Source organism: Etheostoma cragini, chromosome 23 (genome assembly GCF_013103735.1).
Source record: "Etheostoma cragini isolate CJK2018 chromosome 23, CSU_Ecrag_1.0, whole genome shotgun sequence".
In the NCBI taxonomy this organism is placed as follows: Eukaryota; Metazoa; Chordata; class Actinopteri; order Perciformes; family Percidae; genus Etheostoma; species Etheostoma cragini.
Genome location: NC_048429.1, coordinates 17,517,096 through 17,541,885, shown reverse-complemented (window position 1 = coordinate 17,541,885; position 24,790 = coordinate 17,517,096). Strand labels below are relative to the sequence as shown.

The following is a 24,790-nucleotide window of genomic DNA, read 5'->3' as shown; positions in this document are numbered from 1 at the left end:
CAGAGGGGTCTGTCTAAATGTGGGGCCAGAGGGGTCTGTGAGCTGACTGACTGACCGGCTCGCCAGAGTCATCCCCGGGTGGCGTAGCAAGCTCGCCCGCCGGGGGTTGTGGAGCTTTCCAACTCCGAAGGCTTTTTGAATTCACCATCAATTTTTGTTGAACTGCCTATATTCAAAATCTACAACGCTGATTTCTCGCCTTAAAAAATCCCCAAAATGAATTTATTGATTTACTAATTGACGTAAATTGTGACAATCTGTGTACCGAAACCATACGCGCTTTGCACCCGAATTGAATGCTGGGATACCGGCCCGGCCAAGTTCACACAAGTCACCATCCGATGTATCCTCGGTAAAATGGGCGTGTCGAGATCACATCCGGGGACTTTAAGCGTTCTTGGCGAAATGCTAACTTGTGTATTGGGTAAGTACTTTGGCCACCAAACATGACGTTTCACAAGAACACAAGAACACAAGTCCATAGAAGAACACATATTGAGAAACGCCCACTGTCTTTCTTCCTTCTTGTCAATCTGGAGCTTACATTACCCGCAATGCAACTCAACAATGGACAGTTCAGTCGAGGATTCACTTGAGGACGTTTATCAGACTGCACACAGCTCGCTCTGGAGCCACAACATTTACATCCTGGTGGCCGAGTGGTTAACGTGCATAGTGAATACCATAAAATGAATTCTGGCTGGGAACTTTTGTTACATTTAAACCCTGTCTCTCCCTCTCTGTTTTCTGTCTACATCTCTACTAACTAACTAACTAACTAACTAACTAATCCAAGGAAGGCAACAATGCTAAAAAAAACCTAAGTAATTATATTTAAGGTCCTATGGTATGAAAATATGTATGAGTTTTTTTTTATTTGAGTTCCCCCAGCCTGCCTATGGCACCCCAGTGGCTAGAAGTGACAATAGGTGTAAACCGAGCCCTGGGTATCCTATTCTGCCTTTGAGAAAATTAAAGATCAGATGGGCTGATCTGGAATCTTGCCCCTTATGAGGTCATAAGGAGCAAGGTTACCTCCCCTTTCTCTGCTCTGCCCACCCAGTGACTTTGGCCCACCCATGAGAGAGAGAGACATGATGCCTTTCAAATGAGCAAAGTGGCAGTTGGTCAAGGTCACACCCCCAGCCTTCGACTTGCCACCCGTCTGTCCTCCTCAAAAGCTACAGACTCAGAAATGGCACGTCCTATGGAAAGCTCATTGTAGGACTGGCTCTAGTGGCTGTAATTCTGCACCAACTCAACAACTCAATTTTGGGAAAGAGACTTCAGATACAGTATTAGGGGACCACTAAGGCCTATATAAAAGAGACTTCAGATACAGTATTAGGGGACCACTAAGGTCTATATAAAACAGACCTCAGATACAGCATTAGGGGACCACTAAGGTCTATGTAAAAGAGACTTCAGATACAGTATTAGGGGACCACTAAGGCCTATATAAAAGCATCCAAAGATGACCATGTCATGGGACCTTTAAGAGAGAAGAGGTTTCTGTTCTCTCACATGCAACATTGGTGATGGATTTTAAAACATATCTGGAAGTTAAAGCCTTAAGTATGGCCATTGTGAGCATGAGCGACACTACATTTCATGAATTATATAATCTGCACTATGGTCTGTTGAAAGTATTCTGTACACATTTTTCTCTATATTCATAATTTATTACATGAAAAACTGCATGTATGAAAAGTTCATGGTCATTTGCACTGCAAGGAGAAAGAAACCATTTTAACTGAGAAGAGTCTCCTCAGTAACTTTTTCTTTAGATTTTCCACAGGTGTGACAGTGACATCCACATTGCACACACATTAGCACACACAGCTCTTTAACTCTGTGCGTGTGATTGGACTTAGCTTTCTAATGCATAGAGATGTACATGAAAGGAAGCAATGGAAATTAAAGGGGGATGAGAGGAAAAGCAGTGTGCAGTGTTCTTTCAGCCTCCTCTATTAAAGATGTATGGCATTTCCTGGCACAGCAGCCAGGATGATTAATAGCCTAAATAAACCGATTATTTCAGCATAAAATATTTAACCTCAAGTCTTTAAAATTTCTCTTTGTGAAAACAGTGACAATTTATTCCTTACTGGCAGAGTGAGGGGGGGACATAGAGAAAATAGGAAGGGGTAGGTATAAAAACAAATGCAAAGGAGTATTTAGCATTAACTAGACCTCCACTGGAATAATGGACCTCTTACCAATATCGCCTTTGTTATGTGTAGAAATCATTATTTTCGTAATTTAAGAGCTTGCTTAGGTTGGAACATTAAGTTGGTATTTTTGCAAAGCGGCCCCTTACCTATTTAACATTTAACATTTTTTTGTAAATGTTGGTCATTATGTCTTAAGTACCATGATGTTCCACAGCGTGTATTTATTTTCAAATGACATGCCTCGGTGTTCCTAAAATGTTGTTATTTTATGCTGTGGTGGATTTCTGAGGATACACATGTTTGTGAAAGTGTAGAAACCAGGGTGTAGTGGATTGATTGATTGATTGATTGATAGAATTGGAAAATGACATTCCACTTGCTCCCTTGCCACCGGAAATTCCGCCGGCTGTCCCTTATTTTGGTCAGATGTCCGTCCCCTTCCTCTTCCACTGTGTCAGCGTTCTAACCTCCGGTGGATTTCTGAGGACTATGGTTAACTGCTCCTCAGATCTCTGCAGGGTAAATCCAGACAGCTAGCTAGACTATCTGACCAATTGGAGTTTTATGTTGCATGATTAAAATTACTTCTGAACGTACACATGTTCCAGCAAAACAAGTTCCTTCCTGACACTATTTAGCAGAGGCACCGTGGCACTGTCCGGCGCTAAGCGCCACGCAAGACTATTTTGATGAGTTTAAAAAAAAATGCCAAAAAAACCAAAGCACGTGTTTCTCCCATCCCAGAATGCTTTGTGGATTAGCCGGACCTTCCCCGACAGCGCTGTGGAGGAAGGTCTGTCACAGTAAGACTAGAGCTGAGATTACCAGCCCTGATGACATCACCAGGGTTATTTTCTTACTTTGAAAGTTTCCTCTTCAGAGTGTGGAGACTTCTCATGAGTGGACAGAACAAAAATAATCATTATCTATGCTGATTTTAAGAAAGACAACATTTGAAATTAAATTTGTATCATAAGTCATATATCACAATTTAAACTATAGTAACCCTTTGGACTATACCAGTAAGACTGCAATTTTCCACTTGAGAGATGTGGCAACAACCATACAATACCAAATCATAGCTAGCTCTTTCTGATGCCAAGGACTGGGTCATGCTATTGGTTTCTCTCGTGTTGACCATTGCAATCCCTTTTAGGGCTGGGTACCGAATTGGATACTTAAAGGCACCGCCCCAGTTGTCTCTATCAATGTTCGATATTGCGAAGTATCAAGCATTGAGAAAGGAACAATAAATAAAACCTTTTGTTCATTTTAATGGTTGTGTATCGCCTTTTGAATGAAATCTTAGAAGTGTTTTGATAAAATTTGATGTAGATCACTTTAAGCTGCATTTTATGTATTAAAGGTGCATTACAAATAAAGTTTATCATTATGTTATACTTCCTGTTAACCCTTTAAGTGTTGTGTTGTATTTGCAGATTATTTCAGGGTCGTGTGCGCCAGCTGCTGCAGAGGCCATCTCTTCTTCTTTGGAGGTATCGCAGCAAACTGCCTTTTCATTTTTCACACTTAATCTCTGGTGTGCAAACTAGTGTAGGGATTTTTTTTGTTTTGGTATCATGATTGCTACTAAGAAGCTAAAAAGCTAAACTAAAAAGCTTTCTAAGCACACTTGGATCGGTAGAAGATTCCTACTCTCTTATGCTGAACTGTCTTTTAACTGCTGCATCGCAGCTGTAGCATAATCACAGGGAATAGTGTCTTTTTTAGATTTAAGCCAAATTGGGCCAGAGGTGTAAAATTTGTGGGGCAATGGCCACTTCCCTACTTCAGGCGCCCAGAACCCATCTTCAAACGCTGCCTTTATTTTACTACACATGTAGAGTGTCATGACTGCATCTTTTACAGTTTTGAAGCTATGACAAAATTGGTCTACACACACACACACACACACACACACACACACACACACCACGTTTCCACCGGGAGTCCGAGGCCAGGTCCCCCCAAACCAAAACACTTTTTTTTCCCCCGTCTTCCCTTGCATTGTTTCAAGAATATTAGCGCCCGGACGGACCCATTTGTAAATGACTCAACTTGCTCCTTCATATTGCAAGCCTCTAGGTAGCGCTGTTTACGCGACAGAAATGTACAAACAAACAGAGAAGAAGAAGCGGAGCATGCACATAAAGCTTGCTTCCTGTATACAAACAGACAAACATTTTGCCCTGGTAACCCTAATAGGCTCAATATCGTCTCCAGCAGGAACACAAGCACGTAGTCCGCCAGTACACCCAGAGGCAGGTCTCCCTGCACTCTCTGTGTTGTATAGATTATAGAAAAAGGTCATCACATGTTGAATTAGAGTAGCTGTTGATGGAGATGGGATTTCAGTAGAACGGTTTTGATTTTGAGTCAGCTTTTCTCTTTTCTTATGCTTATATTTCTATTTCCACCGTCTGTTCTTTACAGAATCAGAGGACTGACTTTGTGTGTTTATCTCAGGCTGTGCAGGTCCTGATGAGCAGTGCCGTGCAGCCTCTCCTACAGTCAGTGAGCGACTCCATAGAGGCCATCATCATCACGCTGCACCAAGAAGACTTTTCAGGGTAAGCAACATTTATACTGATTCCGCTGCAGGAACTTCTCCAAGCACACGGGAATCAGTTCAGGAACTCACCTGTGTTTGGACTGGAGGAACTCCTGAATGTAGTTCCTTGGCTATAGTTCCTGGCCCCCGAAAAGTCCCCGCTGTGGGGGTAGCACTTTCCCATGGCCCTGGAACTATGGGGTTGCACTATGCTGTGCTCAACAATGCTGACTGATCAAACGCAAACCTCGGGAGGCTACAGCTTCTGTACAGCTTCATGTAGTAAACAGCACTGGCTGCTACTGGAATAGAAAGTGTTGGATTTGTTTTATGTCTTCACAAGCGGTGGAAAAGCAAACAGGAATGCATATATATATATATATATATATATATATATATATGTATATGTGTGTGTGTATGTATGTGTGTATATGTATATGTAAAAAAAAAAAAAATCTTCATTGTGACCAAGTTACAAACTGAGCAGGACATTTTATAGTTGGAAAATCAGCTCGTCATGGCCCTCTGGTGGACAGTTTGAAATGGGACATGGTTTGGAAATGACCTCAAACATAGCCTGGAATGTCTGTGCTGACATCAACACTAAAACCAACATATCTCCAATAAGGTAATATCGACCAGTATATAGGCCTGGCTGATATTCATCTAGCTCTACTTTTTTCACAAAACAACAGACCTGGTCAAGGGATGATCTAACAGTAAAAATTGAATTTCCCAATTTCACAAGTTGGGACGTTGTGTAAAACATAAATGCAAACAGAATTCAATGATTTGCTATTCCTTTTCAACCTATATTCAAATGAATACACTACTTTCAATAGGAGACAGGTGTGGACTGCCGGCAGGCCAGTCTAGTACCCACACTCTTTTACTACGAAGCCACGTTGTTATAACACGAGCAGAAATGAGCTGGGACGTGCCTGAAAAGATGTTGCTTGGATGGCAGCACATGCAAATATCTTCCAGTTATTTGTGTAATCCAGAACAGCAACACAGAGAAGAAACAACAAATATTCTGAGTCAGTTTGTGAATAAATAAAAATATATTATTATTATTATTATTGTGTGTGATTTTATACTGGAGGCTTGTTTTGGTCTCTCTCAGTTTGAAGAACTCAAGTTTTACATTTTATTTGTGTGTGTGTGTCTGTGTGTGTGTGTGTGTGTGTGTGCGTGTGTGTGTGTGTGTGTGGGGGGGGGTGGGGGGGTCAGGCCTCTGTCATGCCCTGGTAAGCCAGATGTTCCGTGCTCCCTCTACATGAAGGAGCTGCAGGGCTTCATCTCCAGAGTGATGGCCGACTACTTCAGACACTTCCCGTGTGTGGACTTCATCTACGAGAGCTCAGAGTCCATCGCTCGGAGGGCCATCGAGCTGTTCGTCCGCCACACCAGCCTGCTGCGCCCCCTGGGAGAGGGCGGCAAGATGAGGCTGGCGGCTGACTTTGCCCAGGTAAGGGGGAGCTTTGGGACACGCCATCAGAAGGCCTTTTCTAGGGCAGGGTGGTGGACAGATGATTCAGCAATGCCAATGAAATATGTTTCTGTGTGTGTGTGTGTGTGTGTGTGTGTTTGTGTGTGTGTGTGTGTGTGTGTGTGTGTCTGTCAGATGGAGCTGGCAGTGGCTCCTCTGTGCAGGAGAGTGTCTGATTTGGGGAAACCTTACAGGATGCTGCGCTCCTTCAGGTGTGTATGCTTGTGCATCGTGGAGACCAACACTCATAACAATCATGAGGACAATAAGTCATTTTCATCCACACGTTTTAGCAGAGATGTAGGTCAGCACCTTACGTCTCTCTCTCTTTCTCTAAAAATCTATCTAGTCACTTACCTCTAGACTGGTACCGTACTGTGCCAGTAAGGTGTATCAATTATCCAAAGTCATCTTTCGTGTCTGTTAAGTTTTTCATTTTCAGTGCTTAAGCAGTCACCTCTATTGTATTGGGATGAAAACAAAACTGCCAGAGGGTCATTTTGGTGAACTTTCCCTTTACATTTGCTGTTCGAAATGCTAAAGGGCCATAAAGGACCGTACCATTAGTTAGCTGGTGGTAGGAATTTGTTGGTGTGTTGAAGTAAGAATGCGAGTTGCATATTGCAATCACAAGCTACATTATCAAATGCAACCAGGTGCACAAAGTCGTTGAAATGAAGGGAAGCTTTTGCATTAACGAAAGTCAGTTTGCTAAAAGCAGCATTGAGGGGAGGTTTGAAAATGATCTGTGCTTGTAACTGAATCAATCAATTTATTGTGTGCTTTGTGATCCAGGCCACTGCTGTTCCAGACCAGCGAGCTAGTAGCCAGCAGCCCCGCTGTGGGGGATCTGATCCCCTACAGCACCCTGCTGCACTTCTTCTTTACCAGAGCCCCCCCGGAGCTCAAGTCTCCTCACCAGGCCTGTATACACACACACAGACACAGAGATGTACACACAGACAGACACACACGAGAACGCAAGCAACCACATACACAGAGACACACACACAAAACACACAGATACACAGACAGACCCACAGAGACACACACACACTCATCCAATCCTTAACCATCAAAACGAAATGCCTACACTCTAACCTGTACCTTAAAACCAAGTGTTCACCTTCCAACAGTATTTCCCACCTAACGGACCGTTGTCCCCCCCACAGAGAGCAGAGTGGTCCATTGCCCGTTACTCCCAGTGGCTGGATGATCATCCCTCTGAGAGAGACAGGCTCACTCTCATCAGGTAACCATTTTTTTAAAATTTGCTTTTACTTTCATAGGTCAGCGTGTTGCCACTTCACAGGTAACACACTCCGTCTACCCGACCTTCATGGGATCATAAAGACCAGGTCCTCACATCAACAACCTCAGTTCTTAAGAGGAACAAACCAGAATGAGAGGGCTTTTTTGTTTTTCTGTGTATTTCCTACCTGTGTGTAGTGATTGCTAACAGTGTAAATTGTAATTTCCCCACTGGGGATCAATAAACAGTATAAATTATTATTAGTTATAATGATTGTCACAGACTAAACTAGTCAACATTATCTGAAGTAGCTAAACTGAGTTCCACCTTGACATGTTGCTTACATGTTATGCCTCAGCACGAGTAATCCAAACACATTGCTTTCAAATGAGTATTGCTGCTTTTTGAATTTCAGTACATTTGTTTGATACTTCTGTATTTTTACTTCACTAAAATTATGATAGCAGAACTTTAACATGTTATGGAATATGTTCTCATTGAAATATTGCTTGTTTTACTTAAACTGGAAACACTTAATTAATGAAATTGTCTACCACTAACACAAATACGGTAGAGGTTGAGCAACTGCTTTTAAATCTGGCCCACTGTGATTAGTGCATCACATACTTGGATTTGATTATTAATTCCTTATATTAACATACTATATGTGAGTGTTCACTATAAGCTGCTTATATAGAACAATGGTGCTGCATGCTGTACATTGAAAACATGTCTGCTTAAGTTATTACTAGATGAAAGCTGATTCTGTTCTCCCTTTAAGGGGCGCTCTGGAGGCCTATCAGCAGTCTGTGCGGGCTCGGCAGGGGAAGGAGTTTGCTCCCATCTATCCCATCATGCTCCAGCTGTTACAGAAAGCCACCAGCAGCTCCCAGGAGGTCCGGGGCTGAGGGGCTGCCCGACAGAACAGGAAGTAGCACGTTAGACTGGATGTGAAGGCAGAGGATGTTGGGTTCAGGTTCAGCATGCCTCCTTTATTATTTATGACTACAGCAGCTATGTTCCAGCTAAAAAATAGTTTTTTTTTTTTTTCATAAATCCGGGGACTTTGCTCTGGAGGGATACACACAGATTTGATTTTTTTTTTTTTTTATAAGGTTATTATCTAGACTGACCAAAGCTAAATACTATAAAACATGCTCATTATAATAGAACTAACAAAATATAGCTGAAGAAATAATGAAATTATACAGCTGTAAAAACATCTGTAAAGGTTGATCTCAATTATCAAGGTAGTTCAATCCAAACCAATGGGACTCTGCTGTTCATATAATATCACAGGGATAAATATGGGTATCTTTTCCAAGAACCGTAAAAAACATTTCTATTGTCTAATGATTTGAACTCAGCTTTCTCAAGATGCCGCTGTACGCATGTAACTTACTCTTGTAACCGTGAATATACACAAGTTATGTTTTTCATCAATGACTTCTTGAGAATAAATGGGGAAATGTTCTCAGGACTTTTATTTGTACAGTAGGGATCTCACACACAGACAGTATGACATGGGCGGTATACACAGGTGTTTTCAGATGGGCCATTTCCACTGGTTGGGGGGAGGCTCTTCGATCAGGGGTTCCCATGGTTTCCACTCAGTCATCTTCCTGGACAGAGCCAGCTCACACTCCGCCTGCACACAGAACCCTCAATTACACTTTGAGAACCTCGGATTAAGGTATCCCATGGATAACTACATAATAAACTGCATCCTGTAAAATACAGCTAGGTACAGCCATTATTTTAGCATTTATTATGAGAAGAACAGCATTGGAATAGATCTCAATATCAGTAAAAACAACACACACACACACACACACACACACACGGGTTTATCATGACAATCAACAACATCACATTCTGACACACTATCGTTTGGGTTCTCCTAAAACAATTCTGATTGCTAAACCGATGCTTGAAATCTGACATAAAAGAAAGGCTCTTTTATAGTTCTTTTTTAATTTAAAATATTTCAATTTGACAATATATTGTTTTAAAGTACTTAAATATAATTAAAGTAAACCAAGTCAACTAACACACAACTACAATAATTTAACAATAAATAACAGACTATTAACAAGTAAAATAAATGTTGAGCTGCTATGCTAACCAGAGCCCAGAGGGCAAACATGGGCTGTGTCTCAAATTGTACACTTTCGCACTACGTACTATCTTGCATAGTGCGTACATTTTGACAGAGGAGTGTTGTCTCAAATCGTGCACTAATATGTGCCCTTACCGGAAATGACTATCACGTTTCCTCCCTTCTTCTTCCGTAAAATTGGGAATTTCACCAGGGAAAAAGCATTCCAGTCTGCTATTGTGTTTCGCGAAAAATAACTCCTGCTTTGTTTTTGATATTTTAACAAAAATAAATGTGGTTTTTATTTGCTCCGTGTCACGCAGGATGTGCACCATCCGGGTATTAAAGTGCCGTTCATTTGACCGCACTGTGACAATGTGAAGGCACTATGTACTCAAATAGTTAGTAGTTAGTACAGAAGTGCACGATTTGAGACACATTCATGGCATTTTAAGAGTAGCTAACTAACGGTAGACTACAGAGAAAGGAATGAGAGTAAATATCAAACGTGATCATCTTAATGGCAATGATCAGAGACTTTAGTTATCCATCTACATACTGTACAGTACATAGAACAGAGTAGTGTTTCCCCCGGCACAACACAAGAGTGAAAGGTGAAAACAAGATGCAGAACAAAAAAATACAAAGTGGTGTAAATAAATGTAAACAAATATGTCAAGTAGTGCAATAAACAACACTTACTGTACAATAATATTTTCAAAATTTTGAAAATAACTGACCCAGACTGAGCATAAATTGATGCGTTTGGCAAAATTACAACCAGAGTTGGCCAGACAGTTGTAAAGTCTGTTAATGCCCCAGCGTCAGTGACCTACCTGGAAAATAACTTCTTCAATCTGCCCACAGTTGATCTTCTTCTCCAGCTTCTCGACATCAGGCTCCTGTGAAGAAGACACATCCATTCATCATATGAACACACACAATGTAGCCGGCCTGACGGTAGATCACCATGGTAACCAATGCTGCAGCTTTACTTCAGGGGATCAGATCAAAACTGACCAATCAGATCACTGGAATCAGACAGGAACATATGTGCTGAAATTACAACAGTGAGACATGTTGATAAGTCAGTAGAATTACCTTGCTTATTAGACAATAAACCACGCTCGTCCCCCAGGATATTATGTTGTTCACCATGAGACAAACGAGCAACACCCCAATACGGATCATGTTGAGTATGCCGAATTTATTTTAATTTTTCAATAAACACTAAACCTTTTACAGCCTTGGCCTAACTTCCTATTTTATTAAACATATGTGATGATTTTCTGTATCTTATGCCACCACTAGAACCTAATTTACGTCCAGGTATCACCGTGTCCTGGTCCTAAGTAGGAGCCTGACTCTCCTGAACATGATCATTGCTGCTACAGCGAAACCAGAGTTAACCGACTGATGAGAACTGATAGCACGTACTTGGCTTCACAGGTGTTAGGCTCGGTGATGCCAGGTAGTGTAAGGAGAGCCAGACTAACAGGTTTCTGCTGGTTTCCCAGAGTCAAATGTAAGACTTTTTTAAGCGTATGATATATATGAACTTTAGACATATATCAAGACATAAAAAGAACACCATATATCAGAGTCAGGAAACACCTCCTGAAACTATTTCTGGACTTCCTCATGCACATTATCAGCCTGGTGTGTATTGGCCGTGTGGAGGCTCCGTGTTGCCTCAGTGGCTTACAGGAGCTGATTGGTGGGTCTGGCCTAGGATGGGTGGAGGACGTGCTGCTCTGCCCTAGGGATCGACCAATTTGGATTTTTTTTTAGGGCAGAAGCCAATTTTCTATGTGTCATTTCTGCAATCATGTTCCATTCTTATCACCCAAATTATGTGTAAAATGTGCATCATATGGATGGGTGCACTGCGTATGGTCAACTGTGAGAGGGTAAAAGGCTTTCATCAATATCTACAACACAGCCGTGATGATGCGTTGCTTGCTGACATATTATAAGACAGATATAATCAGGTCATCACTAAATGCCCTTTGTCAGCACATTTAAATAATTTAAACCTGAAAAGTAGCCATTGAAATAAAAGTGCTTGATTTGTAATTTAAGACTTTAGTCGTACCATTTTGACGTGGTTGAACCTCTCGCTGACCAGCTGCTCTGTGTACTTCCTGTAGGCGGCGTCCTGTGGCATGGTCTGCAGTGACGCCAGGATCTTGGAGTACAGAATCCTCAGCCGCTGAGAGAAGACCAGAGCACATTAGTTGGTAGAAGCAACTGAATCCTCACTAGTGTTTAACAGTGACGGCTGGGATGTGCCGATGAGCCGTGATGAACTTTATTTTGTGGCCTTGTGTGATCTGGTGTGTGCGCACAGCACTGAACGCCTGCGTGCTGCGTTCAATGTCAGCTGCTCACCTCATGGGGATTGTGGGACACTGCCAGGCCCACCAGGCCGGTCGTCTGAAAGAGAACAGCAGGAGAGAGAAACTTGTCATGTCTGAGTCAACATTGTTATTATGATTATCAATCCTGATGTGGTTCCTATGACTGGGTTTGTTAAAAAAAAAATTCAATACCGGTACCAAGACCAATAGAGTGACTTTGCTACTGGTTCCTAGACCATTATTAGATCTTGGTAGAAGCATGCTTGTTGGCTCACTAATATTTACTCCTTCGGTATTGAATGAGGCAATTCGGTCAGTACCTAAAAAGTATTGAATTTATTAGGTTATTACAGTCTAGTTGCCAAATATAAAACAAGAACATATGACACAAATATCGGAACAATACTTCTGCATTGCCTAACACAATGGTATGCCGGATCACAATTTAAACACTGTTCAGAAATGAAAATTTTGATATTTGTGTTATAAATATATTCAGATATCAATTATCAGACTTCATCTTCCGCTGAGCTGGTTTTGTTGCAGAGAACACCATAGCAACATTCTAACGTGACCCTCATGTCTCTCCACGGGTGGGTGACCTAGTCAGGTCATACACTATGAACTCTACTTCCCACAATGCAAATGGTACTCGAGCCCTCTGTTGGTCCTGTACTGCAATGACATAGCTACATGTCAGCAGCAGCCGCAGCTTCAAAACAATTCCATTCATGTGTATGTAAACGTTACGGCGGAACTGTATTATAGGCGTAAATAAACAGCACGCGTCTTCATCATGGATGAAATAAGAGAACGTTATGCTCCCAAATAATAGACGAGACAAAAAATTGGGGCTGGAGTTAGGTTAGCTAGTTAGCTAACACGTACCAACTGCACATTTCCCCTATTTTGACCATAATTAACAGTTATTGACAAATAAGTTTCCCAGGTAACTTAGAAATGTACTGACCCTAATGTTACAGTAGAGGCGTTAAGGTTTACGGTAGCTAACATTACCTTGTACTACCTTGTATTTCTCAAAGGTGTATTATACTACTAACTGAGTAAATATTACCATAGCCAACCTTTAGCTGTAGTAGTAGCTGTAGTAGCTTTGGCTTACTGCAACCTGTAAAGAGCCGCGGTCTTGAAACCAGGCAGCTTTTCCTAAACACACGACTAACATAACGTTAGCTAGTTAGCTAGCTAGCTGACTTTAACACACCGCAACGGCTCGTTTAAACTGTGCCCGTGTAACGTTAAGTCAACCACATAAGTACACCGTCAGGCCATGAAGTGAACCCATCATTGACTTAGTTGGTACTGCATTCTTCACAACACTTCTTTCTCGCACAAAACTAAAACATGACCTCTACCCGTACCTTTTTCAGCAGTCCAGCCATTCTTCTCCGCTGACAAAACGATTTCCGGCCACTAAATATGACGTCAACTGTTTACACAAAGTAGAGACCATTTTTTTAACTGTCTATGCTCCTAGGTTCAGGTTAACGTTTAGCCATAGCATGATGAAAAACTGCATGTTTGCAATACAACACACTAGATTATCCATTAAAACAAACGTTTCAAAGATGCATATTGACAAGCTGTAAAAGATTTTAGAATAATAAAAAACAGACATGTTCAGTTTTCTACAATAAACCTCTATACAGGATTGTCTTTCTTTGACCTCAGGAGAAACAAAGGCAGAACCTATTTCAGTTATTCATTTGTTTTTATTTTACCCCTTTTTGTGTGTGTGTGTGTGTGTGTGTGTGTGTGTGTGTGTGTGTGTGTGTATATATATATATATATATATATATACATACACTATATACACACTATATATACATATATTTTTTTTTTAAAGCCACCCATGTTTGACTGGGGCTTCATACAACCTGAATTCCAGTGTTCTACTCAGTAGCACATGCTTTAATCAAACACGTTACTTATAATCACAATACAGTAGATTTCTTTTTTTTAATTTTTAAAGATTATTTTGGGGCATTTTCAGGTCTTCCATTTAACAGCATAAGACAGAGAATGACATGCAGCAAAGAGCCGCAGGTCGGGTACAACCCACCGCCACTGAGGTATATTAGATTTCTAATGGAATAAGACAGTGACCATGCTTCATTTTAAGATGTCCCTGTAAACCAAAACAGCTGATCCAGGAATGCTGGGGGGGGGCTAGCCAGACTTCTCTCCACAGCAGTGGAAGAGGGTCTGGCAATGAGAGGCTAGTGTAAGAAACAAACATTCAGCTTAAGCAGAGGTTCAAAAAGTTTAATGACATCAAACCAGAGAAATGCCAGCTATATGCACATGACCAGTAGTTATCAGTCCATTTAAAAATGTTTGGCAGAAAAAACATCTATCTACAGTAAAAAAAAAAATTCAAAGTATAAAAATATATTACAAATCTCAAGTATTTACAAAGTCAGCTTCTCTCTACACATGTCTGTCTACAAGTACACTTCTGTCAGTTTTCAGTCTAGTCGTGTTACCTAAAACAAGCAACATCTCCCCCCCCCCCCCCCCCCCCCCCACGCCCTCTGTAAACTCAGCACCTAATGCTGAAAACACTGGTGGCCTCAGACAGCCATGAGAAAATAAGTCACTAAACTCCAATCATCCTCTGGGAGAGAGTGGAGGGGAGAAGAGGAATATAGAGATGGAGACAAAGAGAAAAGGAGGCAATCTCCTCCTCGAGGTTAGATAAGCAGGAAGTGACAGTGGCTCCCCCTGGAGGTGGTTAGAAGAACATCCTAAGGGGGGAAAAATGTTGATATTTATTATTAGTCATGCAGATAAATTAAGTCACTGTCATTTTGCAAGTCTTACAGAGTGAAGTAGACATGCAGTTTTAATGAGTCCTGATTAAAAATATTCTTTAACCCCCCCCCCCCACACACACACACACACACCTGTAGATGTTTGGGTCCAGGTGTACAGCTGTGTCTGTAGGCAGCTTAGACAGATGAACCACCTTGGTCTTCTGCTGCAGTCTGTCGCTCTCATTCACCCACACATCTGGCAGTCTGACACACAGTAAAGAATACAGTCACAATTATTGGATGTAAGCTCACATCTGCACCGTGGATCAAAGTATCACATTTACTTTATTTCTTCTCAAGGTTTCTTTTCAGTGAACAGTGAAAAATTGCATTTGACTGGCTCTTGCCTAGGGGCCGCCCTATGCGAAATCTGAATACAGAGTTGATCTTGAGTTGTGGTCGGATCTAATAAAAGCCAATCCCACCATCTCATCTTCATTAACCTTTTAAATGCGCAGCTACGTGAAACCAAAGGAGAGTCTGGTCCACTTTCTAGAGGTAACTGGGAGGCAAAAACATCCGGGAAGAGGAGGAGGAAGGGAAAACAGGGAGAGAGAGAAAACAGGACTTACATGTCTTCAGGTGTCCAGTGCAACAAGACCTTCACTTTCCCAGAGTCCTCTTTCCTCCTGGCTATTACCTGAACATACAAAAACACACAGGCATGAAAATGAATGAATTAGACAGATTTCACTGGAATTGTATTTTTATAAGATTTCAAGTAGTGTCGCATCACCACCTTACTCCACAACTGTTTCCCTGTTACAACAGAGTTTTGCCACGTGATGGACATACGGCAGCAACTGTGTTTGTGTGTGTGTGTGTGTGTTTGTGTGTGTGGTTGAGCCCACCGTGCTGTGGAAGACCACACTATGTCCGTTGCCCAAGCTCTCGATGTGTGTTGCCAGGTTGAGGCAGATGGCTCGATGGCGGATGGCGTCCATGGTCTGAGCGTCAAAGAAGTCATGCGGTCGCGCTGTAAACAAAAAACATATTTTGAAGACTACAAACTAAAAAAACAACTAAAGATTAATAAAAATGTGTGTGTATGTGTGTGCAATTGAAGGACCCAATGAACATTTTGTCACTTAAGTGTGCGTTTACATACTGTATGTGTGTAAAGGAAATTGTGTTATTTACATAATCATTGCATAAAAAGACAACATTCTCTTATGATCAGGGTTACAATGTTTACATGCCACATGAGCAAAACGTCTCCGGTTCAATTCCAGCCATGGGACCTTTGTTGCGTTTCTTACCCCTCTCTCTCCCGTTCCCAGTCTGCTCTACACTGGCATCTGTTTAATGAAGGTGAAAATGCCAGAAAAATTATCTTAAAAAAAGTATGTTCATATACAAGAACCTATTATAGAGGGCGAAGGTCAACTTGCCCTGATTGTTACTGCAGGAGATCAGATATCTCCATACCAAATAAAGTTAGGTCAAAGTGTAGAACGTTCACGCAGCAGCTGTCAAAGTTTTCTTCAGAAACAGTTGGAACAAAGCCCAATACAATCAGAGAGCTCCATGTTGGACTATTGACCAATCAGACTCTCCATCCTATCAGGAGGAGGGGGGTGAGAAATTGCTGTCCTGCATTCTGAATCCAGAACCCTTTGACTTAAGTGTCTGTCTGCATCCAAAGAATAAAGCATTTTATACTTCAGTGTTTAGTTCCTTATTTATTAAATGTTACAAAAGGCTAAACAAGAAGGAAAACTATGTCACATGCTTTTATCTATAAAAATGGATTGAATTAAAAAATTGATTCATTTATTTATTTGTGTGTGTGTGTGTATGTGCGCACATTCTAGTTTAACTATACTTGTATTTTTTTGTGAAAAACCAGGAGTTCACTATACTTGTGGGGTCCCGAGAGCTTTGGGGCCAAAATGCTGAAGCCCACAACTTTAAAGTGCCATTTGAAGGTTAAGACTTGGTTGTAGGATTAGGGTTAGAATTAGGTTTTGGTTTTGGTGGGGGTAAGGGTTACATTTAGGGGCAAGGGAATGCATTATGTCAAAATGACGGGTCCCCACAAAGGTAGTGTACTATATCTATGTATGTATGTATGTATGTATGTATGTATGTATGTATGTATGTATGTATGTATGTATGTATGTATGTATGTGACTATGTAGTGTGATTGTGTGTGGTGTGATTGTGTGTGTGCGGAGCATACGGAGGGAGCGTCTGTGTTTGTTCTTGAGTTTCCTCCTGTGTGTGTGTGTCTGTGTGTGTGTGTGTGTGTGGAACATACGAAGGGAACGTCTGTGTTTGTTCTTGAGTTTCCTCCTCTTGTTGAGGCCCGCCTTGGATGGAGACTCCTCCTTCACTTTGCCCTGACTGGACAGTTTGGATGAACTCTGGGAGCTGAAGTGAGTGGGAACGTGACGGGCCAGCCCCCCCTGAGAGGCAAATGTGGCGTTGCAGCCTCCCACCACACACTGCAGGAACATGGATGATTATCAATGCATCTATTTTTTTAATGTACATTTCCATGCATGATACAAAAAAAAACATACATATGAATCTGAGTCTGTAGATTTTGACATGCATTTGTCACAGATAAGTTGTAATGAAATGTTTTGTCTACTGAGCTTTATATTGTGAAGTCATCCCATGCTCAAGCCTTAAACATGCTGTGTCACCCTCTCTCAAAGTGATCTTCCATGAGGCTGAGTCATGTTTAAAGGTGGAGAACATTAAACATGAGGTGGTCAGGTGTGATGTGATGAAGCAGATCAACAGCCTTCATGTGTTTTGCCTAATTATTTTATGTATGTCTTATTAGATCGTGTGTATATACAAAACATTTCTTTTCTCTTTTTGCCATTGTAGTGTTTTTTTCTGCACTCGTGCCTAAACTCCAAGTTGTTGTTCATTTCATTTGTTTATTTAAAAAATAATTGATTCTTAGACAAATCGCAATTCTCTCTAGAACCATTCAATGCTTGACTCTGACAAGTTAATAATCAATTATTATAAAATAAATATATATAGTATTTTTTTTTTTTTTTTTAAATGTGTCGATTTTTATTTAAAAGTTCCTGTCTCCAGAAATGTTCCAATCAGAACCACCAACCCTACTAACTAGTCTCAGGATGGAACTTGTTTTGTGGAACGTTAGCTTTCAAAAGGTTGTTTTAGTCAACAACAGAAAAGTAACTAGTCAAACTAGCTGTCTGGACCAAAGCCAACACAAAGGAAGACGAAGGTGACGGACATGCAGCCAAAAATAAGCGACATCCGCCGGAATTTCTGGCGGCACCTGAACAATCCCAGAAATGAAACGAGGTCAATAAAGACTATTTCAGAACCGACCGCTGTCCACACTGGCCTGCAGTGTGAACGCGGTGTAGGGTAAAGTTGGGACAGCTTAGACATTTCAAACCAGTTTGATATGATCTCAGTGGTACAGGTGAGCCTGAAATCCAGTGCCCACTGCTGAATGGACTGCAGTGAGGAACTGTAGTGAAGTGGTTGATGTGAGGTGTGTGTTGTCACCTTGAAGGGCTTGTCTCCGCTGTGGGTCAGCATGTGTCTCTGCAGCCAGCTCTGACTGGTGGACGGCGTGTTGTACACCTTGCACCCCTTCCACAGACACACAAACACCTGTGTAAGACACAGACACACACAGACACACACACAAAGTGGTGGTGAGATTACAAAAAACAACTCTTGAAGATACAAACAGTTTCAGACTGTCGGGACGATTCCCCTGGGGAGGAACTTTTTAACAAACTGTTACATGACAGAGGTCCAATGGAGAGTAAAGTTGCCAATATACTCCACCTGCTAGTAGCATGAATTTGGCTGTGTTTAAATTCAGTATAGGTGACCACAGAGCAGTGACACAACACTCAGTGAACAAACTGTCCTAATGCTGACCACGTTGGCTGTGATGAACTGTTTTGTTTCCTGCCGACTAAGAGGATTAGGAAGAAAAGAGATTTTGCAGATCACTGATGGTGTTTCGTAAACAGTGATATTTTAGACAGCTAAATCAAACTAAGTACATAAACACCCATGGCAGCGTCACACACATACTGACCCCCCCTCTCTGTCCGTCCACATGTGTGGCTCTGATGTGTTCGGCCAGGTCGGGGCTACTGAGAAACAGCAGCTGGCAGTGATCCCAGCAGCATGTGTAGCTCAGAGGTTTGCCCCCTGCCGGTGCCGAGCCGCTCCCTGCCACCGCACTGTGACCGTTCAGCATGGCCGGGGTGGAGCGACCGCTGGACGCCGTGCTCTCCATGTCCATCAGGGTGCTGCCAATACTGGAGAACACAAACACACACACACAGAATATAGAGAGACACATTAGAAAGACGATAATACAAGTACTCAATTCACAATGGAGAAAGAACAACATGCATCAAAGGGCCATGGGTCAAACTCAAACCCATGCCACTACCTAAGGACTCAACGTGCATAGGGCGCACACTCTACTGGCTGAGCTAGATGTCGACACAAGCTGATTTTTAAAGTGTACTTTAAAAAAAAGTAAAACTGGAAACGAACATTAATCTGGAAATTATCGTTAATAATAATAATATACACATATCTAAAAGGTCCACTGTAACACAGACTGTGTGCGATGTAAGCAGATCACAGCTTGCATAGTGCGGCAGCCTGTGTCTCTGTGTGTGTGTGTGTGTGTGTGTGTGCGGGGGCCGAGCAAGCTGACCATCTGTTCTGATCACTGTCCATACCGGCTCTCTGTAGGAGCTGTGCTCACACATCCTAAAAGAGGGCCGACACCTCTGAAACAGACACACACACACAGCTGCCACGCTGTTTTGTGTGGGAACAAAGGTTACAGTGAAGTCTTACAGCTGTCACCACAGCAGGATTACCAAAAGTTAAGGAACCGACGAGCTGCTGAGTCTCAGTGAGCCACTTTCCCAGTTATCAAAACGCTTTTCAAAGGCAGAGTATTGGCGCCTTAAGCACAGCTAAAAGGCGTTGATAAAAGATTTTTAAGGCCAAAACTGATACAAATATTTGGTTTATATTTAAATTTATTTATTTAATTCATATTTAAAAATCTGCTTCTGGTTTTTTTTTTATCCAGAAACGAGTAACAAAACATAAACAGATTTCCATAAAATTTGTTATTTGTGAGTTCTCACTAAAATAATATGATAATAAAATTGTTCTGTCACAACAGAACAGAGAAAAATCTAAATATATTGAAGGGACTCATAAAGTGACATTTTCATGCCATGGGACCTTTAAGTGGGAAAAAACTCAACTAACCGGAAAAAGTTCTGTGGTAACTCGTTTGTTATTTGGTTTATCCTGTTCACCTGCCTTGTCAGAGGAATGCTAGATGACGTTATTAGACACAGTACAGTAAGTACAGTACATTAGGAGACACATCGCGGAGAGAGAGAGTGAGAGATCATGAAAGTGTGATCTCCCAATCTGATGTTTTTTAATTTTTTAATTCAAGAAATATTATAAAAGAAATTCAGCAAAGAGGGCACTTTCTCTCAAGGAAGAAAAAGGGCGGGAGCTCAAGCTCCTTTTGATGTCTGTGTGTGCACGTGCCTGCTCCTGTGCACCTGATGCTGCTGCAAGACTGGTTTCTCTCTGTAGTAACAAAGTTTCATGAAGTAACTTTGTGATTAAACAAAGTTCTTGAATTGCAGGTGAGCAGAGAAAAACAGGTGGAAGGATTTCCTTCTCTCTGAGCATACTGACGTGTGTCAATTTCATGCTGACTGTGTTATAAAGAAAATACTGCATGGTTAGTCTGAATATGAAAGTTATAGCGCTGTACATCATTGGCTGACCAAGCGGGGTTTTTTTTTCTACTTGGTTGAATGATTAGGAAAAGGTTGAGATATAAATACCTCATTCTTGGCAAAGTTGAGGGGGAAAGCAAAGTGAGATGTGAAATTGGATACACAAACAATGAAAATAGTTTTTAAGGAAATAGCAGGTACATACAAATCAAATCCTCACACTACAGTGTGTTAACCCTCTGGGGTGTAGGCCATTTCCCCCCCATATCCAATTAGTAAAGCTATATTTTTCACAAGGCGATCACCATCCTTGTGTACTGATGATTGTATATCTGCAGGGATGACACATGAATGTATAAATTGTTATAGGACAACAGTGTGTCCCACAGACTAGAAAGCAATTCCAGGACACAACTTTTCTTTCTCGTTGTATTGTTAATTGGTCGCAGCAGGGTCTGTTAGCAGTTAGCTCGCTTGAAGCCGCTGAGCCGTAGCAGCGTGCAGGCAGAGCGAGCAGCCGCCAGACTAACCTAGTGACCCAAATAGACATTAGAGACCATGTGACTGGCAATTAACGCTAACTGGTCCCTATCTACAAACAATGTTATATTATAAACAATCTGTAACCCAGCAACGACGGGATGAGTCAGCGTGAAGGACTTCTATATTCCAATTGGCGGCTGGAGTTAGCAGCTTCTTGCCGCTGAACATAGCTCACCACCATAAAGTCGAAACATTTCAACTTTCTAATTGACGCACCACATGCTCAAAACGCAAAGAGACGCTGATTTCCATTGAAAATGTATGATTTTTGGTAACTTTAGACGCTCAAGTCGGTGGCGGTGTGAATGTCCGGAAAGTCAATTCCTCTATATTTTTCACTGGTACCCTTTATATGGATGGCAGGCTAGTTTTCAGGCACAATGACTGCCCGGACTGCAATGTATGCTCGGGTACTTCCAAAAAAGGGGAGAAAGCTGATTCGAAACATTTCCTCAAGACATTCATTATCTTACCATTTCAAGAACATTCGCAGCAATGGTACAACTGCTACTGATGCTTTAATTACTGACTACTTTTGAATACTGACTCATGTTTTTCAATGTTTGCCGATGGACAGAGAGTTGACCATTGCCAAATATTGAATTAACAGGGCGCTGAAGATCCGTACTGGACAATCGTTTCCTGTAATCAAAGTGAAAAACGGGACTATGGAGCTTCCAGTGATCCAAAGCAGCCATGCAAACACCATCCAGTTACTCATACTGCACCTTATAAGCAGCCATGTAGGTGTGCACAGTACAGGTTTCACAACAGTGTTAGTTTAGTCATTTCCCACCTTGCTGGCACGACTGATGTTTATGCACCGAGCGGGGTTAGATGATATCTGGTGAAGGTTCAGGATTTAACTCACAGTATCACAACTCCTCTGAATGAGTCACAGTTTCAATCCGTCACAGAATCCTTGAGGGGAAGTTCACTTTCTACTGAATCAAGAAAAGGTTTACACTTTAGAAAAAGGGGGAGAGATAAAGGGGGCTGTGTGGACAGAGAGGAATTTCAAACAATACCCAAAGCCCTTTCCACATCCAGGGCACGATTAGAGCATGCACAGAATCAATTCCTTGGACATCTGTGCCGACATTGACCTAATTGAATTATGTTCTGCTATGTTCATTTGCTACAGTGTAACAGGTGTGAATGTTGGATTCAAAAAGCTACAGAAATGGTCAGACATTGAGCACCTTGGTAGCCAACTCGTTACAGAGCATGCCACATAGCCACAATGCCGCAGGTTTGACTCCAGCTGGGGATCTTTGTTGCATGTCACACCCAACACTCGTTTCCCGTCTATCTCTTTAGTGTCAACTCTCCAAGAAAGGGCCCCAAAAAAATCTTCATGCTCATGATAGTCCCCACAATCCAATATTGGAAAGGTGTGGGGGGGAGGGGTATCCAAAGTTATTCCACACTGACAAGCAGCTTCAAACTAAATAGTTACAATGTTGCAGGTCAGACCATGGCTTTACAAACAAAACTCAATTTGGAAGTGAATTATTTGTAGACAAGCTGCTGTTAATCACAATGTGGCTGTGGGGAACTGGGAGCAGCATCTCTGGACAACTTTGTACTTTGGCTTGCCTTAGACTTGATGTTTACCATAACCTACTTTATAGAGAATTATGACACAAGTCTATGTTATGTTTTTATTTGTGTATTTATGACTTTTATATTCAGGTATGGCACAGCAAAATGTGTTGTACACAAGCTTATGAAGTGACAAAGACTATTCTAATCATAATGGTAACTGATGAAATGCATTAGTCATAAGAAAATAGCTGATTTTAGGACAGAAAGATGAAAATTAGCTGTACACTTACACATTCTGTCTTGACTCGAATGGAAAAACAATTCCACGCAAAGCTGCCAGTTTATATTTTTGAAATAAATTACAGTTTAATCCCTAATTTTGACCAAGATGCGCATTACATTATCTTTTAGCAAATGTGCGTGCTCAGTAATCTGAGAAATGCAGTGGAAACTCCTATGCAACTATGTTTATTGAGATTTGGTTTTTAAGGATAAATTAATTTAGACTTTCTTTGAGGGTGTTGTTGCTATCAACCATGGTGACAGTTCACCCCCAAAATGGTGTTTTTAGCAATGTTTTGGGAAAGTTAGGCAATTAGATATGACTATGATGCTACTTTACCCAATAAAATGATATTCCCATGATTTCAATAAATCCAGAATACCTTTACTAATTATTGTTACTTAATTACTACCATGTACCTATTATTCCGAATTTTCTTATACAATAAGTTATACCTAATATACTTCTTTTTACGATTCTTTAAGTAGAAGTGTTAAGTCATTGAGAGGATTACAGTTTGAGCGTGACCGCTATCAACGAGGAGCACCACTGGAGAGGTGCTTCTCCCAAAAGTTGCTCCCGCCGACCACCCGGTGGGAGCTGGAAGAAGTAGCGGAGAAAGGGACGCCTATCGTGGTCAGATGACGCTGTTGCCCCCGCAACACACAGCGGGTGAATGAAGACAGGGAATGAATGGATAGCTGTGAGCTGATGAAGAGATTTGCCCCATAGATGGAAATGGAATCTGCCACAATGCTGTTGTAAAATGACCCTTAACAGAAGAGTTCAGAGTGTATGTTGATAAATCGAAACCGTCCGAGAAGGTTCTTGTTAGGTTAAGATAACGTTCCCAGTAGCTACAGTCCTGCAATTTCACGGAACATTGCCGTAACGTTTTATTCAAAAACGGATGTTCTAGGTCCGTTTTAAAAAACTTTTATGAAAAACTGTAGGGGAACGTTTGTTACAACACGTAGCCAACCTATTCAAACTCTTCAGCTAATGTTTACCGAACCAAAACTGGTTTGCCGGGGTTACCCGACGGAGACGAAATAATTTCCCTATAAACAAAATCGTTATTAGCTAACATTTAAACACGGCAACCTTAGCATCGTGTTGTGAGCTCACATCACATCTAGGTTGTTCTACAAATCAGCGTAGGCCTCTTCATAATGCTTAACGAAAACGATACTAGCTACTTCAACCGACCTGTCTTCTGAATCCATCCGACTGAGCGGCTCTCCATTCGACGGGGTCAGTTCCACGCTGGCCGGTCTCTTGGTGCCGTGCTCGGCTTTCTCCGCGGTCTTTGTGCGGTCGGTAGGCGTTGAGGAAGACACGTTCTCCCCCTCTCTTTGTTCTTGTTTCAGCACCCGGGAGCCCTCTTGTGCGGAATCAGTGCCACTCGCCCAACTGCCCTGTGCGGGACTTTTCACCGGTTCAGAGAGTTTACTGCTGGTTTCCCCTTCGTCGTTGTCAATCTTTTCGATTGGTAACACTGTTTCTTTGTCGGCGTCGGGAACAAGAGACGGGTTGTCCCCGTCCACCGACGCCGCACCACGACCACTGTTCACGTCCATTCCTGCTCTGTTCTCGTTGTTGTCGCCCGGTTCCTGTTTGGGGTCCGGCACGGCCTGTCCTTCCTTGCCGGTTTCTGCTGTTTCCCCGGTTCCGTTTTGATCCGACGTTGGCTGAGAATCTTGTTCGGCCCCTTCACTCGTTATTTGAGCCATTTTCGAACAGCACGAAGAGCTATTTTCGTGATGTTCTACTCGAAAAGTTGCCCTCAGGCTGCCCTTCTTCCTCCACTCACACTCTCCGCTTCAAGCGTAAAACACAGCAGGGGGTTTGCATGACGTCGGGGCCCCGCATGGGCAAAGCTTGTCTATTGAGAAGGAT

The 24,790-nt window shown here is 41.9% G+C and overlaps 3 protein-coding genes across 4 annotated transcripts in view; 1 reads left to right on the top strand and 2 right to left on the bottom strand.

Annotated features, from left to right (window-relative positions):
• cog5 (component of oligomeric golgi complex 5) overlaps positions 1-8,942 on the top strand; it is a 73,387-nt gene extending 64,445 nt beyond the window's left edge. The window contains exons 16-22 of the mRNA XM_034863181.1: positions 3,614-3,670; positions 4,641-4,744; positions 5,959-6,196; positions 6,353-6,429; positions 7,013-7,139; positions 7,390-7,469; positions 8,251-8,942. Coding sequence (XP_034719072.1) covers positions 3,614-3,670; positions 4,641-4,744; positions 5,959-6,196; positions 6,353-6,429; positions 7,013-7,139; positions 7,390-7,469; positions 8,251-8,377 — 810 coding nt within the window. The 3' untranslated portion in view covers positions 8,378-8,942. The remainder of the gene's footprint in view (positions 1-3,613; positions 3,671-4,640; positions 4,745-5,958; positions 6,197-6,352; positions 6,430-7,012; positions 7,140-7,389; positions 7,470-8,250) is intronic.
• On the bottom strand, positions 8,931-13,476 carry ndufa5 (NADH:ubiquinone oxidoreductase subunit A5). The gene is made up of 5 exons (XM_034863220.1): positions 13,310-13,476; positions 11,959-12,003; positions 11,663-11,779; positions 10,404-10,469; positions 8,931-9,117 (listed from the first exon to the last, which is right to left on the bottom strand). Exons 1-5 carry the CDS (start codon positions 13,328-13,330, stop codon positions 9,016-9,018), a joined length of 351 nt encoding a protein of 116 aa, XP_034719111.1. The 5' UTR covers positions 13,331-13,476; the 3' UTR covers positions 8,931-9,015.
• A 723-nt stretch (positions 13,477-14,199) lies between these two features.
• Positions 14,200-24,790, bottom strand: aebp2 (AE binding protein 2). 2 transcript variants are annotated; one of them, XM_034863189.1, is made up of 9 exons: positions 24,101-24,790; positions 18,819-19,044; positions 18,272-18,379; positions 17,025-17,211; positions 16,024-16,062; positions 15,616-15,740; positions 15,337-15,404; positions 14,855-14,968; positions 14,200-14,695 (listed from the first exon to the last, which is right to left on the bottom strand). In XM_034863189.1, exons 1-9 carry the CDS (start codon positions 24,622-24,624, stop codon positions 14,683-14,685), a joined length of 1,404 nt encoding a protein of 467 aa, XP_034719080.1. In that variant the 5' UTR covers positions 24,625-24,790; the 3' UTR covers positions 14,200-14,682. The 2 variants fall into 2 exon arrangements, with proteins under 2 accessions (XP_034719080.1, XP_034719081.1); XM_034863190.1 differs by lacking the exon at positions 16,024-16,062 and having other exon boundaries at positions 24,101-24,787.